Below are 18795 nucleotides of genomic sequence, written 5' to 3'. Positions count from 1 at the left end.
TTTATTTTCTTAATTTCATTTGAATAGACTGCAATTCTCGTTTTCCGATCTTATACCTATAAACGTATAAATGTTTATAAAGTCTAGCGTTTATGTAGATAAAGTGTAAAATATATAAATTACATATAATTTGCAACAACAAAAAAACAAAATGAACAATCGAGGAGTCGTAGTAGAGTTGATGTCGATCGTCGGTCGTCTGGTTGAGTCGCGCTTCGTCAACAATTTAGTTCCCACGTTTAGTGTCAATCGAAACGATATTGCTAAAGGAAGACAATAATTCGCCGGCGGCAGCGGGCGCTATAGTGCTATATAAATTAATTATGTCGTAATCGTAATTGTTGTCTAAAATGTAATAAAAAACATTATATCACTGTTTTTTTTTTTAACTAACTTAACTAACTTTATGTGAGAGATCAATTTTTTATTGTTGTTGTTATAATTGCATTCTTCAGATTGACATTTACAAAACGTCCATAAAACTATGATGACAGAAATTCAATTAACAATGTTTGCTACTTTTTATTAGTTATGGTGCAAAGTGCAATTTGATTGAATTTATAAAAGTGATGGATACAATCGAAGTGGATACGTCATTTTCAAATGCAATTGAACTTAGTGATAAATTAACCAATAAAGTCAGTAAAACTTCCGAAGCTGTTGTTTCCAATATTCCTTCAAATAAGGCAGGTAAAAATGTTCATATTAAAATATCGTGTTTCTGTGACATACAAATGTGAAATTGTGATATATATAGGTTATGTTGGTATATGCAAAAATAATAAGTGTCAATTTTCTGTCAACAAATGATCCATTCACTTTAGGATGTTGCTATAAATCAACTGATTTTCAAGAATCAAAATATAGAAATGTTACACATTTTTATCCGTAAAGAGTTAAGGAAAATATTTTTGGATAAAGAATTTGTTATTCATATAAAAATAAAGGTACAGTGGGTTTTAATGGTGCAACATACATTTGTAAGCGTCTGAGACTGATCACTTAGAATAAGGCGTTCGAGACAACCTCTACATTTTTTTCCTCGTGGATTGAATTTGAATGTGTTAAAGTGATAATTTAATTGTTAAGGGTTTTCTCAATGCAATCGTACAGAAGTAAAAAACTATTACATTGTGAGCCTACATAACAACAGTGACATCGAGGTTTGAAGTAATTTTTGTGCAGTGCATAGCCGAACAACAGGTATAAAATTTTATGAAAATAAAAAAGTCCCCGACGTGTGACTTCCAAGAGCACGAATTCTGCAGTGATTTCAGTTATTTAACTTGAGTAACTTGAGACTTCCTTATAAATCTGACAGCTGTCCGAATCGGTTTTCGGGTATTATCAAATGCCAACATTCCAGCCAGGAAAATTCCAGAGATGTCGGCTTAAGTTTCTTTCTTTAAATATAGGATTTTAGTTTACTCTTTATACCTATGGAAGATTATTATAATATTAGCAATTTCTTAAATCTACAATAGTTCTTTATAGACTCAAAGTATTTTTTGTGTTACTTAGTTTTTTATGAAAACTATAGATTCAAATTATTTTTGTGTGTTACATGTTTTTTATGAAAACTTAAGGCTTGATAAGATTCCTTTTTCCTAAATGATTAATAGCTATTAATTAGTTTTTCGTGCATTTGGTTTTCATAACTTTGTCTTTCGTAGCTTTGTTATTTCGTAAATCTGTTCTTTCGTTATTTTAGGTATTTTCAATTTTCTCAGAAACAAGTTTTTTAAAATTTAGCACTTTATTTTACAATTTTGAAAAAAAGTAAGGGCCAAACTTTTTTTCATTTTTTTAGAAACATTTTGATTTTGAATATTAGCAGAGTCCTTTATTGCAAGTATATTCTCTGTTTTTTTTTTTCATATTTTGTTATCTTTCCATGGGAAATTATTGTAATCGAATTGACAAATTTGACATTTCAAGATCCGTAGAATCTTAATCAAGATTTTTTAAAGAGATGCCTGACTATGCATGTATAGAACGGTCGTACGTTCAGGATACCAGGGTTCTTATTATGAAATACGAAACGAACGGCAGAAAAAACGAAACCCAGAAAAACGAATCTCATGGCAACTAACTTCACACCTATTTACTTTCCATGAAAGCTACCATCAAGTCTATTTGTTTAGCTGTTTTAAACCTAAGTATTAGAAATATCTTATTTTTATGTTTTTCACCATTATATTTATTATTTAACTTACATTTTTTCTCCCTCATAAAAATGAAAACCAAACCAAAAAAAAAACAAACCAAAACACAATAATGTTTGACACTTGACAGTAACCAGCCAAAACAAAAGCTAAATGAGTGCTTGTAGGCACTCGAAAATAAAAATACGAATATCGTTTTTTTACAACTCTCGTTTCTCATAATCGCAATTTTACATATACGCGCTTCTGCAATCGTTTTTCGTAATCGCAATTTCACAAATACTCCGTATTAAAAACGATTATCGTTTTTCATAATAACCCCCTAGTAGAGAAATTGGCTTCATATACATTTTTTACAGAAAGGACATTTAAGAAACCCAAATATCTCACTAAAGACGCTAATTATTTTATTAAAATTTGTATTAAATAATGTGACACGATACCAAATTAGTAAAATTTATAAAAGTTCGACTAACGTTTTTTTTTATAAATAAAAAACAATATTTGCCACCACAAACGTGTTAGGAACAACAAAATATAAATTATCGCCTAAAAAAGTCGTGGCAAAAACAGATATTGAAATGTTGCTAACTTTTAGTATTTTTTTTTTTAGAAAACTTTTTTACAAAACACAAACACCTACAAAAAAATGGCTGGGATGCGACTCACACTGATAACTTCCCATTACGTCTGTCAATTTGTCTTATATAAAAGGTTTGTAAGTTTTCGTGTTATGTTAAAAAAGTTGTCAGTTAAATTAATCCAAAACAAATTAAAAATTACCAACCATATTTTACATATAATGATGTAGTGTGATTTCAAAATTTATTTTTGTTAACGATTTTTAGTCAAAAAACAATTTTTACCAAATTTAGTAGCATTTCTTAAAAGTTTTTTTTTTCTAATATAAACAAATAAAATTAGATGAATGATTGTTATTATTATTGTTCAAGAGATATCGAAAACCGAACATCAATTTTAACCAAATTTTCATTTTAGTTTTTGTTGAAAAACTATCAACTCGATTTTTGTAAAAATTGTATTCAATGTTGAAAACAATATTTTTTTAAGATAAATATAAACATCTAAAATTTTTCAAAAGATATTTATGATATGATATACATTTATTCTTAGATTAAAATGCTTTAAGCTATTCCAAAAAAAAAGTGCTAAACTGAAGTGATGAAAAATTTAATTTAAAATCTTCGCTTACGGAATATACCAAAAAGTAATACTTGTTGTAAATTTAAATCAATTGGTTGAAGGGACTGTTTTTATAATAGTTCGATCTGCTTGATGCTTGATTTGGACGTAAAGGAACTTGCCTTCTAATACTTGAACGCCTATAAATAAAGTTTAATTGTTCCAAAATTGATGGTGATATGACTGACCCATTGATTAATTTTATAATAAAGCATAGCTGAATGTACTCTCTGTGTTTAGAAAGCAATGGAAGATTTATGAGCGGAAGCCTATGATTGTAGAAGAAACGGAGGCAGAAGCGCTTGAATCTTCTTTGTACTCCTTCTATTCTGTTTATTATGGACTGAATAAAATGGAGCCCATATTATGCAACCACATTCCAATATTAGTCTTACAATATATAAAGAAGTTTAAGAATATATGGGTCGCGAAAATCATGTGAAAACCGTTTTATAAATCCGAGTGTCTTATTTGCTTTTTTAATAATATAGTCATAGTGATTTGTAAAAGTTAATTTTGAGTCAAGAACAATACCTAGGTCAGAGAAAGTAGAGAGTTAAGTCAAATAAGAAGAGTCTAATTGATAATTGAAAGTCAAAACATTTTGCTTGCGTGTAAAACACATTTATTTACATTCGTCTATGTTTAGTGAAAGTTTATTTATAAAACACCATTCGCGAAAACTATTTAGATCATCTTGCAGGAGTAAACAGTCGTCAAGTGAGTCGATACGTTTGAAAATTTTAATGTCATCAGCGTAAAATAAAACAAATGAGAGTTTTATAATAGAAGGTAAGTCGTTAACGTACAAAATAAACAGTATAGGTCCTAAGTGGCTACCTTGTGGTACGCCAGAGTTGGTATAAAAATATGATGACTGCTAATTCTGTATGATCTATTATATAAGTACTACGAAACCCAACAAACAAATTTATCGTTTAAGCCTAGGGATTTAAGTTTGGAATTTAACGTTTTATGGCACAATTTGTCAAAGGCCTTACTGAAGTCTGTGAAGACATAGTCAACTTGTTTCCGTTTTTCAAACGAATCTAAACAAAATTAATTAAAATGAAAGAGGTTAGTAACTGTTGACTTATTTTGAACAAAACCATGTTGACTGTCACAAATTATAGACTTACAATTAAACGATATGACTTTACAAATAATGGACTCAAATAACTAAGGGATGACGGACAGTTTTGCAACGGGACGATAATTATGTATTTCATTTTTACTACCCTTTTTATGTATCGGTGTTTTGAACGAAGTTTTCCAAATTTCAGGAAAAATTGAAGATTTAAGCGATTCATTAAAAAGAATATGAAAAGGATAGGATAAATAGAATGCGCATTTTTTCAAATTATAAGAAGTTAAACCATCTGGACCAGGGCTATAACAAACGTCAAACGTCTAAAGCTTTGCGAACGATTTCATCTTCAGAGATCCAAAGACTAATTGAAGTCAAATGAGGGACATTTTGTGAGAGGGTCAATGACTCAGGCGTTTGACAGGAGTTCGTTACTTCGAAAGCATCTTTGAAAAAATTTGCAAACATATTTGAAATATTTCAAATGATTTAATATAAAATTTCATTCAAGCCTTCAGCGTTATTAGTTCGTGAGATATAATAGGTAAACCAACATTTTCACCTCTTTTTTTAAATTGCTATGGTAAAAAAAACACCCACTCATTTTTGTAGAGTACTTTTTTGCATCTGTCTGCATTATTATCTGTATAACTAAATTTGTTTGAAGTCGATACGATGTGGTACGAACGTATGTATACACGCACGCACGCACAGACATCTTTCTTAATATCTTTACTTAGACTTTAGGGACCTTGAAACGTCGATAAATGTCAAAATTTTCCATTCGACAAATCGAACCGATTACAATATCTTCCCATGGAAAGTTAAAAAGATATTCACATAAAATTTTGTATCTCACACAAAATATTGTTATTAAATTGTTTGTTAAAGTTTTAGAATTAATGGCATACGTACACGAACGGGCAGTGGTGTCGCATCCCAGCTTTCATTTTGAACTTTAATTTGTATAGTCCAGTATAGTCCCTTAATGTAAGTATCTGTTTTTTAATTCCATTTTATTTCAATTTAAGTAATTTTTCTAAAATTTAACCTGCCTTGTTTTTGACCACTCTACAAAAATCCATTCTAAAACCTTGTCTGCCAAAATATCGTACTAGTGAGCCACTTCGTTTATCAATTTATTAAATAGAAGATGTTCTTAACACAAAACTAGGTGATTTTTGAGTACAGCTGCATCAATCCAATTGTTTCCGCTTAATTCTGTTTACATTTTCTATAAGAGATAAGCTATCTCTTACCATATTTTGTTTTGTAGTGAAGTCTGGAAACATCAATTTGAAGTTCAACCAACGATCACACAAATATCATTCAGATTTAGTGTTCCCATCTTGACGGAACACTCAAATTGCGATGTTTCTAGTTTTACGGATTTAATAATACAAAAATCAGTTAAGCATTTTTTGTATAGTTTTCATGTTGATTTTCTTAGACGCAAGATCAAAAATTACTCTCAATTTTTAGCCACATGTATATTTTTTATTAACAAAATGTTTCAGGGTGATCAATTTTTACTTACTTCCCAATCTCACCTTCTTTAAACTTTTCAATGCATTGTAGATGTAAAGGGCTTAACTCTATCTGGATCATAGTTACACAACTTTATGAATTAATTAGGGCAATACATACACATTCGTTTGTTTATTGATGTTATTGTTATATTTTTAAAAATTCATCAAATCGTATTTATTTATTTTCTAATTAATTTTTTTTTTCCAGGCTACTGATGAGATATCTGGTTCTGTAACATTTAGTGTACCCGAAAAGACTGTCACTACTTTTGCCTTCGATTCACTTGAAGATGAAAGGACGAGAGGAAAAAGACATGTATCACGGTGAGAAATGAAATATTTAAAATTAAAACTGTTATTATTTAGGTATAATTAAAGGTTGTTTTTTTAATTTAATTTATTCAGCTTTAGTTTAAAGATAAAGGTTTGCTATTTTATTTAAACAATGAATTCAGGCAAGTTGTCAAGAGGCCCAATATTCGACCAGTTTTTGCATCAATAAGGCCGTATGTCAGCAACCATGCGTCAAGCGTCTTGGGCTTATCTCTGTTGACACGTGACTTCACCTAACGTCACACAAAATAGTGAAGAGGTGTTAAATCGCAGGATCTTGGAGGCCACGACTCAGAACTATAGAGATCGTCCACGTCAATATTCTCCAATTCAACCACAAACAAGTTATTAATCGTAGCTCTTTAGTGTTTTTCATTGACTGTTTTATTATAATCGGCTTTAGTTTTGAATAATTAATTTATTATCAATTAACACACCAAAATACTCGTCGTTCGGATAGAACGCCCCGAAAATTAAATTGTTAGTCGAAGACATAGCTCTTGCAATGTGATCTCGAATGAGTTTTATCACGAAATTGTCAATTCTGTTGATTCGAGCCCCGTTGTATAGAACCTTAATAGTATTAATGGAATAGTAATGCACATAAGACGATTCGGCTGTTCGATATAAGCCGGTACAGTGTTGTAAAAACTGCCGCTCAAACACCAGAAATGTCTCTATCTGGGAAGGGGCAACGTTGAACCACACAGGACAACCATAAACGATCATCATGAGGGCCATGTAGCAAATTGCCTTCACTCTGGGGTCAAGCCGACTGCTAAAAAACAGCCGTTTCATCAGAGCAAAGGCTCCTCTGGCCCTGGTCAGAGCAGCATTTATATGTCTGTCGATATATAAATACTGATCTAACCAGATACCGAGGTACTTCACTACACTTTTGCTCGCCCGTGAAGATCAACTTCTTGCTCCAATTTTTGCACGTATCCCTCGTGGCCTTAGCCAACGGAGTCCGGACAGAATTGTCTCCGACTTTTGGACATTTATTTTCAGTTTCCAGTCGTCGCAATATCGCTGAATCTTGTCGAAATCACGCTGCAAGAGAATTCTAATAACTTCAACCTTTCGGCCGTTCTGTATGAAATTAGATTGTCGGCGTGCGTGATTGCCTCAGTAAGACTACCTATCAGATCGCTGGTGTAAATGCTGAAGAGAATCGGCGAGAATATTGTGGTAGAAGTTACATTGCCACTTTTGACAACAAACTTTCTACCCCTAAGCATATCATAAAGTATATACAACAATGGCTTGCTTATGCCAAGTCTGAGTCTTGTCAGTAAGCCACTCTTGTGCCTGCGTAGTGCGTCAATAGTCGCGTTTCTGTAAGCGTTCATTTGGTCCCGTTCTTTGTACTTTGATATTGTCCGTTCCATCGTTCGTTGTATTGTTTCATCGATCTGTTGTAAATGTTGGCCAATTTCTTTATTTGTCAGGTTTCTGTTGTTTGGAGGGGCTATGTCACTCTCGCTAAGGCAATGGTGAAATGAGGCTAACGCCTCTAACTGTTATTGTAAGAGTGCGTTGCAACGTATTGCTCCAACTCCACGCGTTTGTTCGGAATCTGCATTACAGCAGCCAGTTCGCAGGGATCACTGTCGTACTCGATGGTGATTACCCACTTTGTCTGTTACAGCAGAAGATCAAGAAAGGAGCTGCTTCTTGGATACGATGGCTTTTCAGTAGCCAGCAGGTCGACGCCATATTCAAAGCTGTAAAGATTCATCAAATTAAAAAGATGGTTACCTGTGGGATTACTATGTTGATTTCTCCGATCTTCATGATTTGCATTCAAATCAAAAAATGAAATAGTATTCGTCCAAGCTCAGTTTTAGTTCTTTGATTGTCATTTACATTAACTTGTTGACAAGTATTATGATCAATGCAAATACTTAAATTGTACTTATTAACGTACCCATTCAACCAAAAATGAGCTTCAACGCTGAATAGGAATGCAAACCAAGATACTTTCACAAAATCTCTTAAAAAGTAAAAAGGATTTCCGGATGGACTCTTCGATATTCTTCCTAACAGCAGCAGTGCTTTATCCAATAGAGAAAACGTTGTGCGAAACCGATCCATGGTTGCTCGAATAACCGACTCTTCTGGGCGACTATGTTGACCGAATACCGCATTATTATGGTACAAAATTTGAACGATTTGCAAAAGTGCGTTTTTCAAAATTGAACCTATTTATTATAAAATGACAAACCAAATTAAACATAAATCAAACAGATGTCAAAAACACCAACTATGAAATTAGTATTGCTAGATTAAAAATCACGAGTCTATAAAACACCCGTTATTTTAGTCATTCCATAGTGCTCACATTGTTTTTTTTTTTTTAATATGGATACGATGTATTTCAAACAATATCAAAAACAAAAAAAGTATTGAATTCGTATGAATTTCAAGAACAAGTACATCAAAATGAGTTATGCACTTAATTTTTGAGTGTCTTAATTAAAATACAAATCAATTTTACAATTATTAATATACAAATATTCAAGTCAACTTATATCACTCAATCCAAACAAAAATATACGTGCAAAATTACTAGAAATTGTTTAAATAATGTTCTACATAACGAATACATTAATTGTCAATTGTTTTGAATAGAGTTTCTCCTTTGTTTTAATTTGTTTATATTTACAATAACAAAGAATAACATTACATGATAATGGCAGCGGTCATTAACTCGAATAAAATTAGCTTACTTTTAGTGACCTACTTGGCACGAATTGTTTTACTTTTTGTTTTTCTAGTAATTGGTCAATTTTAAACATAATGTATGATATACAAATATACTATTGTGCTCGTAGATATATTACATCTCCCTTCAAAATAAAAAATACCAAATTGAAACTCATAAGTCTTTACAAGTATTCTTAGGTCAATTTATGAAATGGAATGACTTTAGATCAAAGGAATTGTTTCTTTTTATTTATTAATATATATTTCATTAAGTAGAGTACTCAGCTTTTATAGACTACTAATTATTACAAAATTACAAATAATATCTAATAATAAACAATAAATTATTAAACTCCATGGCTCAAAAAAACAATAAAAAGTGACTTAAAAACATCTCTACTACAACAAAACAGAGATTCGTTCTTTAGCCGTACTAAGCGAATGTGGATACCTTATAATACTCTGTCTTTCCTAGTCATTGCAATATTAAGGAATTCAAAACCAATGTTCACCGACATCTCCTTTTAAACCCCCTCTCCTCTTCCTAGTTCCACACTGTGCCTCTGCATTATAAGTATTATAAAAAAAAAACTTTGCAAAAATGTACAATCAATTTAAGAACTTACTATGTCTCTAATAAACATTGTATCAAAATATTTAAATAAGCTTACATCGGGCATCATATGAAGGTCGAAGAATATTCCAACATAATAGTTTAAACATGTAGGTATCTAGAAAGGCTTTTTTGAATTTTTTCTAGTCTATTTGAGTGAATGGAATTAAAAGAATTCCATTCTATACAACCATATTCCAAAATAGACCTCAGGTATGAGAAATACAGGCTTTTAAGAGTGAAGGGATCCTTAAATTCTTTCGAATTTCTTCTAATAAATCCTAATAAAGAACTGGACTTAGTGTCAAATATTACACCTATATCCTTCTTTTCATTAATTTTATCAAGAGTCGGACTTCCTAAAGAATATTCAAATCATAAAGGGGATGAACGACGACAGAAATTTAGAATCTGACACTTAGATTTAAAAATAGCTTATTGTTTACACACTAGTCATATATATAAAATGAATAAGTCTGTTTGCAGCTTTAAACAATCTGATACATTTTTTACGGTGTAGTACATTTTGAAATCGTCAGTACTCAGCAAACATAAAACATTGTGAATGAACAAGAACATCTGGAATATCATTGACAAGTAAAAGAAACAACAAAGGGCTTAGATGACTTTCTTGGGGACACCGAATGTAACCATATTGCCAATACGAACGAATTGGGTTCGTTCACTCAGATACGACTCAAACTATTTCAACCATTTCAATAGATTAGAGTGAAAAGCATACCTGAAGCTTTCGACGCAACTATATTATCAGTATAGATCACATCGAACTGATAACCTTTCTCCATTGTTGTAAGCACAAAATTAGAAAAATATATATGATTTCTGTTATTAGATCTACCACTTATAAAACCATTTTGCATTGGAGAGATCACTTCTTTTAATAAAAGTACAAGTTTCTTATAAATCAACTTGTCAGATAGTTTTAAACATCATTTTTTGAACCTGCTTGTAAATAGGAAATAGAAAAGAATTTTTCCAACTGGTAAGAAACATGCCTGACTCAATGACCGTTTGAATATAATGCTAAGTGGCACAGCAATTGCATGTGCGGTAGTTTTAAAAACTATTGGTGGGAAACCGTCAAATCCTGCTTTTTATCTGAAGTCAGCATGTTTAAATTTTCTATAATTCTATAACTTGTACCAAACACAGGAACTACTGGAACAGTCTGTGCCATAATATAATATTATTGTATTATATCATTTTGATTAAGGGTTGTAAATGATATTTTACGGAACCTTTTCTGGTTTTTTCAAATGCCACTACATTTTCATAGGTTTTACCCTATATAGAGATTGTAGTCATTATTCAATTAAATTGTATAGCTTTCCAGTCAATTCATCACTCAAGATCCATTTGTTATAGATTCCTGTACACATAAACCGTTCTTAGGGTAATTTTTTCTTAATTAAACATTTTTGTCGCACTTACTTACGAGTATATCTCTTTTTACCCAACACTCGAAAATGTCTAAAGAAAACTTACTTACTTACTTTGATGCTAGTGTCGCCTTACAGCCGTTCGTCGTTATATCTTCTTCTCCATGCTCCATGCGTAGGGGACTAAAAATCTTCCGAAGGATTTTTCTCTCGAAGCATCCTAAGACGCTCTCATCTTTCTTTGACAGGGTCCAGGCCCCAGCGCCATAATGAGAACTGGGATGATGAGTGTCTTATTTTTGATTTCAGATGCTCGAGAGAAGACTTTACTTCTCAATTGCCTTTTAAGTCCAAAGAATCAGCGATTTACAAAAGTTATTCTTCGTTTGATTTCAGGGCTGGTGTCGTTGTCTGTGTTAATAGCGGTGCCTAGGTAGTCGAAGTCCTTAACTACCTCAAAGTTAAAGCTGTCCATGGTGACGTTTTGTCCATCATGTCTTTGTTCAATTTCCTTTTATGATGACAGCACATATTTGGTTTTGAATTCATTGACCAGTCTAAAGAAAACACCGACTTAAATTCCAAATGTCATTTCGAAATTCAAAATTCCAATATCAACAATAAATGCTTTCGAGTGTCTAGGAAAAGTATTCGGCCTCTTCCTGAGCATAAGGTTCGACCCCAAAATTACAAGTCTCATAATGAAACAAGGTTTCATATTTATTGAAAATACTAAAAATGAGCCCCTCAAGAATTTAAGGAGAGTTTTAGAATATTTGATTTCAAATCAACTAAACTTTGTCGGTGTGTGGTTTGATATTGATAATTCGTTTGATGAAATGCTTGAAATAAATAAAAAAGATTAATCATCATCATTAAAACGAACTTGTTTTCATTGTTTGGCCAAATTAAACAAACAGTTCCATCAGAGCTTCATCAACCAGGCTAAAGCATCGCAATACAGACAATAATATAACAGTAATCTGCATTTTGATATAGATCCTCTAAATAACTTAAACTTTAATAAGAATTTTGCAAACGAACAGACCTGTCTCTCGAGTGTGAAATCTGCAACATGCATGTTAGAGAAAACATGACACACTTTAAAAGATCTTGTTTAATTCTCAAAGAATTTAGAAGAAATATCTTTGGAGAAAACCAACTCAAAAGCAAACAAAGTTATCTAAATTCTAAATGGCGAAAAGTTGAGAACATATCTACAAAATTGGTGGCTCGTCTTTTGGCTTTTCAGTTATAAAATTTAAAAAAGCATTGCATACAAATATTTACTTCAATTATGCCAATATGGCCGACGCGACGGTTTTATACTATTTCTTTTTCGACTTTGTAAGAGTTCTTTTAGTCCCAATATACTAAATGAACTCTTACAAAACTCTGTAAATAAACTCACTAGATGTGCAAATCGGTGTTGACTAGACGTAAACCCACAAAAAACCGACCTTGTCCTATTCACAAGGAAATACATTGAGCCTCCCCTCATAAACGGTGTACCACTTAAATTCTCTGAAAAAAAAAATACTTGGGTCTCATTTTGGATAAGAAATTAAGTTGAAAACCTAATATTCAAGAGAGAATAAACAAGGCCACAGTAGCCCTGTTCTCCTGTAAAAAGGCCATTTGTAATACATGGGGCCTACAGCCCCGCAATACACACTGGCTATATATCTCGGTCATAAGCCTGATCCTAACTTAAGGAGTGGTGGTATGGTGGACTGCGCTAAATATAGCGACAAATCGCGATAAACTCAGCAAAGTCTAACGAACAGCTAGCCTGTGTATGGGAGGAGCACTTCGCTCTACACCCTCCGCCTCACTTGATGTTCTGTTCCATCTAATAACATTGGACATTTTCAGCAAGCTAACGGCCGCTAATACAGCCATACGGTTTCAAGCCTCCTCTCTGTGGATCAATAATGGAATTGGCCACACCACTATTAAGAACTCGTTCAGAACTATAAACAGTAATATTGACTACACCAAACCCCATCCTCAGTTTAATAACTATAGCTTCAAAGTTACTATACCTCCCAGGTCTTCTTGGGAGAATACATCATTTTTGAACGATGATTTTATAAACTTTTATACAGACGGATCAAAAACGGAGGATGGGGTTGGTGGAGGCGTATACTCAGATAGACTAAACTTAAGTCTCTCCTTTCGTCTACCCGATCATTGTAGCGTGTTCCAAGCTGAAATCCTGGCTATAAAAGAAGTCCTATCATGGCTTATATCAACTAATGATATACGCATATTCTCGGATAGCCAAGCTGCGTTAAAGTCCCTAGACTCTGTCTCCACTAACTCACTAACAGCCCTAAATTGTCGATCATCTCTTACGGAGATGACTACACAATTCAACAATCACCTTTTCTCGGTGTCGGGCCATAGATACATTCCAGGAAATTGCAAAGCTGACAAACTTGCAAAAAGCGGAACAACTTTACCTCTGCTGGCTCACAATGCTAGCATAGGTATCCCCTAAGATACATGTAAATTCATGCTAAAGCAAGATACCATAGAGAAAACAAACTTTAGGTGGAATAACACCACCACCTGTTTATCGACAAAACTAATTTGGCCTAATCTTAGCGCCAGGCGCTCAAAACAATTAATCTTTCTGAGTAGATTGCACATTAGCTACGTTATAGATGTCCTGACTGGGCGCTGCCTAATAGGAAGCCATGCTATTCGACTTGGAGCCCCTGCAAATGATTTTTGTAGGAGTTGCATGGACGAGGAGGAGACAATCTCTCATTTTCTGTGCACTTATCACAAAGACGTAGAATCCCCCTTGGAGACTACTACTTCAACGATACCATACAAAATTCTGACATTATTTGTCTGTTAAGCTTTATTCTGAGCTCCAATTGGTTCCACGAGTTAAGCTGATCAACTGATCCATGTGGTATCACAACGGACCATACTTTGGTCTTCCCAACCAACAGCCACTTTAACCTAACCTAACCTTTTCGACTTTCTCTCTGACTGTCTTGAGTATAACTTCAATGCTCATGCTGCGTTGTTTTACTCACAAAAAAAATTAACAGATAGAATTTAAAATAAAAAAATGACGTTCTCAGACTTTACCAAATAATTCAACCCACAATCTTACATGTCTCATATCATAAGTTGCCTTCTCCTGTGGATAGTGCGCAGCATGACTAAGGGACGCGCATTGGACTTTTTAAAATAATTCCCTCACATTAAAAAAAAAGTCTTATATTAACATCTTCTAAAATCATTTGTTTGAAATATCGATGAGCCTGTGAGGCTTCGTTAACGAATTTTTTTGTCAATTTGTATTAAATTTTGAATAACATAGTTTTCGACCTGGTTTCATAAAAACGTATATACTCGTATGTGAACATGTCTTTTAACATTGCATGTGGAATCAAAATTATTCTTAAAGATTTTATTGCCATATGCTATTTAAGAAATGCTCAAAGACTCCTTATTCAATTACGCAATTTTTTGTGTCTTCTTTAACAACTAACACAGAAGGGTACTACGGGCCGTATGTGCACTTTGTGTTTTTTAATTTTATTGAATTTCAAACAATTTTCCTTTATTATATTTCAAAATCGAGTTTTATATCTTTTTCGAGGAAAATATTGAACTTCTTTACAAAATACCTCCTTTCATGAGTGATTTTGAAAACCAAATCCAAGTGTGTTTTAATTTTCGGTCCAAATTTAAGATAAAAAGCGGCTGAGATGCGACCCACACTGATAACTTCCCATCTCGTCTTTCGATTTGTCTTGCTTAAAAGTTTTTAGGTTTTTGTGTTGGGTTAAAAAAGTTGTCAGTTGAATTATTTAGCTTAGTTTGGAAATCTATTTTTCTTAAATAAATTTTTAGTCGAAAACAAATTTTTACCAATTTTTGTAGCATTTTTTAAAAATTGGATGAATGAAATGAATTTGAATGATATCAAGAATGGATCATCAATTTTTACCAAATTTGCGTACTATTTCTTGTGGATTTATTTTTTTGTGAAAAAACGGATTGTTGGATTTTAATAAAAAAAAAAAACTACTGAATATCAAAAAGAATATTTTCTGTGAAATAAAAAAGTTTGAAACCAATATTTTTAATTTTTGAAAAGCTGTTTAAGTCGAAAGTTTATTTTTACCAAGGTTTAGTATTGTTTTTTTTAGGGTTTTTTTTTGTAAGAAAACTGTCAATTCGCTTTTTCTCAAAATTTTACCGAATGTTGAAAAAAATATTTCTTATAAGTGAAAATTAGTAAGAAGCCATAATATCAAAGTTTTGAAAAGATATTTGGGTCTAAAATAAATTTGTATTAACTTTTGTTAAATTTGTTTTACGTTGTTAGGTTTTTGTAAGAAAACTGTCAATTCGATTTTTTTCAAAATTTTACTGAATGTTCAAAATAATATTTGTTAAAAGATAAAAGAAGTTGAAAAGATGTTTGAGTCGATATTAAATTTTTATCAATTTTGAGTAATGTTTTTTTAAGGTTTTATTTTTTATAAAAAAAACTGTCCATTAAATTTTTCTCCAAATTTTACAAGAAGTTAAAAATGGAATTTTTCGTTGCACAAAATTGGTTTGGAGCAGAAATCACTTTTTATTTGTTAAATTTTCGAGGTGAGAATTTTTTTTTGTCAGTTTTTTTTTTGATTTGTAAAAAACCGTTAACCGAATTTTTTCGAAAAATATGCTGGTTTGGTATCACATTACAATATATAATATAAAATTTAATTCAAGTCTCTAACGTTATTGGTTATTGAGGTATTTAGGGTTGACCAAAATTGTCACCTTTTTTTTAAACTTCTGTGATGAAAAATGCCTTCCACGCAATTTTATTGAGAGTCTTTTCAGCATCTTTCTGCATTATTATCTGTGTAACAAAATTTATTTGAAGTCGATATCTCTTCTGGTTCTTAAACTATGGATAACGAAAAAAACGTAGCGAACGTACGGACGTACGCACGCACAGACATCTTTCTGAAAATCTTTTATTTCGACTTTAGGGACCTTGAAACGTCGAGAAATGTCAAAATGTTCAATTCAATAAATCGGACCCATTACAATAACTTCCTATGGGAAGGTAACAAGAAATAAATTCCCACTCAGTTTGGATTTCAGTTTTTAGTAATTGTAAACGAAAGATATATTTTTTTTAATTTGCAATCCAACTACATCAATACTTTTAAGACAGAATTTACTCAAATTATAAGTATAGCTTAAGACTTACTTAAGCTATTTGCCTTTTTCTTTTTTTCTACACAAAGATTTTGATTTTCGCTTCTTAATTTTATAATTTTAAAACCCCTCAAAAAGTTTGTGATTATATTAAAATGTTCTCTAAAAAAGTATGTGTTTAATTATTTTTTCTAAGTAAATTTATAAAGCTTTTAAAGTTTAATTTAAAAAAGTGTTCTCCAACAATTTCAAAGCTTTTTAAATTGGTTCTTGTTCAACTATTTACAGTTTTCAATTTTTTGGGTTAGAAATTACCTTATATATGTATATAAATAGATGTCCTTAGAGAAACAGGATCTAATGACTTACAACTCTCAACCATTTCTGTATGTGAGTCATTTGAGAAAAGAAGGGGACCTACAGTTCCAATGGTGAATCCGAACGTCTAATTTATGAATTTACTTTAAATGTCAAGAATTACTCGAGGAAAATTTGTCAATTCCTCTTAAAAGGCAATACTCGTTAAATAAACTTTTAGTTGGCAGAGGCAAAGATTGAACCCATGGCCTCTTTCGCACTTACAATCATTCCACGAGTACGGGAAATTACCTTTTCAATTCAAGTAGTATTGGACGATTTCAAATCTAGTATACACAAAATAAACGCTGGTGTGCCACTGGGCTCCGTTTTATCTACTTATAAATGATATTTTATCAGAAACTTCTAACCCGATTTGCTGATGACAGTATACCCTCAGCTTTTCAAATTCATTTTTCCTTGGGATTTGGACTACCAACGTTAGCGAATGATAAGCTCATTAAATTCTAATCTTGATAGCATTTTTCAATTGAGAATAAAAACCGTGTAGAATTTAAAGCTTTCAAAACCCAAAGTTGTTAAGTATCGCAAAAGCTTAAGTCTCCCCCAATGTTTCTATCCATGAATGATACTTACACCAAGGAGACCTTACAGCTTTCAGTTCTAGGTATGTGAATCATAAACCATGTCTTGTGGAGTAATCCCATATTTGACATCGCCAAAAAGTGTTCACGTCTTCTCATATTTGGATTAGTGCCCAAATAACGTACTTTAGTCTTTTTGGTAAAAATTCAAAACATAGGTCTTAAAATAATAGGCGATCGTTCTCTTACTTACACATTTGGAGGGTTTCATAGTTATCATTATCTTATCGCTATTTTCATAAATGAATAGACATTAACATTCCTCTTCTCCAACAATTCGGCCGTAATACCCGTACTTCTCAGAATCTTTGAGTAGAATTTCAGACGTTAAATACAGGGATTCTTTCTGTTGCCACACTACACGAATGTGAAATGCTTTACTAAACTCAATATTTTTCACTTCTTTCCAGGTGTAGACATTTAAAAGCAATAAATAGGTCAATGTCACTAAAGCGCGTCTGAATTCTATTCTAATTGAACGAGCAACTTCATGCGACATCTCGAAATATTTGAATATCAAAGAATATAATTTTATAATGTGTCATCATAACGCACTAAAAAAATACAACATATTCTAAGAATGTACCAGTCAGAGAGCAAGCAAAAATTAATAATAAAAACCAATAAAAAAAGACATATAACTATCTTAACTACCCCAACTAAGTTATACTTGCTACACTATGTGTCTGTACGCCCGCCGGATCAGATAATATCGCATTTCTCCTCATCATCATCTACATCATTTCAAAGTTCTGAATTCTGAGCTGAGCTAAGCTGAGCTAAATTGAGTGGCGCAATGGACATTATAATATTTTTTATATCAGAATTCTGAACTTGCTGTTTTTGTGTTATTGCTAAAGTGTAGACAGAGTATATACGATAAATACAGACTTAAGCAGACTACACTCAGTCAGAGTCAAGTCAGTCTAACTAACTTCACACATTTATTTTCTCTCATACGCCAAATAGTATCTCAAGAGTACCGCATCTGATAAGACCGTATCTTCTACTCTATAAGTTAGTTTATCCAGCCCGTTACAGCTGCCGCCGCCTTCACTACCGCCACCACCACAATTTAGTTAAATTTTAAAATTTCAGCAGATTATACTGTTCCTCATTAAATGGTAATTATATTATAATTTTTTTATTACTCGAACAAGAAAATATAAGATTTGAAAAAACGTATCAGGGTCATTGACGATGGAAAGTGCGCTTCTCTTAATTAAAATATATCTTCCGGTGTGCGATTAGTTTAATTTAAAATTGATTTTCTTATGAGACGCAGCAGTTTAATCTCAAATCTTATCTAGAAAATGTTTAAGATAATATTTATCTCATTATTATAATCTATAAATGTAGACACAACGTGTCGCACTTTTTCAGATACAGCGTAATTCACTACTCGGCTTTTTTGTAAACCGGAACTTAATTTTTCTAAAAATATGCTTTACATAAATTCTTATTGAGTTTAAAACAGACTTACAGACTTTTCTTACATGATAAAATTATTTGCAAAACCGATAAGAAAATAAATGAGACTTTGTAATACAAATTCTGTAGCATCAGTTTTGTGATAATTTTGCTTTATTCAATTTCTTGACATC

The 18795-nt window shown here is 32.1% G+C and overlaps 1 protein-coding gene across 4 annotated transcripts in view; it reads left to right on the top strand.

Moving 5' to 3' along the window:
- The window catches only part of LOC129947664 (myogenesis-regulating glycosidase), an 86084-nt gene that overhangs the window by 48594 nt on the left and 18695 nt on the right, over positions 1-18795 (top strand). Inside the window, exons 1-2 of one of the 4 annotated variants that reach the window (XM_056058297.1) lie at positions 267-686; positions 6193-6308. In XM_056058297.1, coding sequence (XP_055914272.1) covers positions 570-686; positions 6193-6308 — 233 coding nt within the window. In that variant the 5' untranslated portion in view covers positions 267-569. Of the gene's footprint in view, positions 1-266; positions 691-6192; positions 6309-18103; positions 18316-18795 lie in introns of those variants that run through there. The other 3 variants (XM_056058300.1, XM_056058296.1, XM_056058298.1) reach the window with 3 other exon arrangements.

The sequence above is a fragment of the Eupeodes corollae genome, chromosome 2, assembly GCF_945859685.1.
Source record: "Eupeodes corollae chromosome 2, idEupCoro1.1, whole genome shotgun sequence".
Lineage (NCBI taxonomy): Eukaryota > Metazoa > Arthropoda > Insecta > Diptera > Syrphidae > Eupeodes > Eupeodes corollae.
The sequence above is the reverse complement of the archived record's forward strand: the minus strand, read 5'-3'. Positions and strand labels throughout refer to the sequence as shown.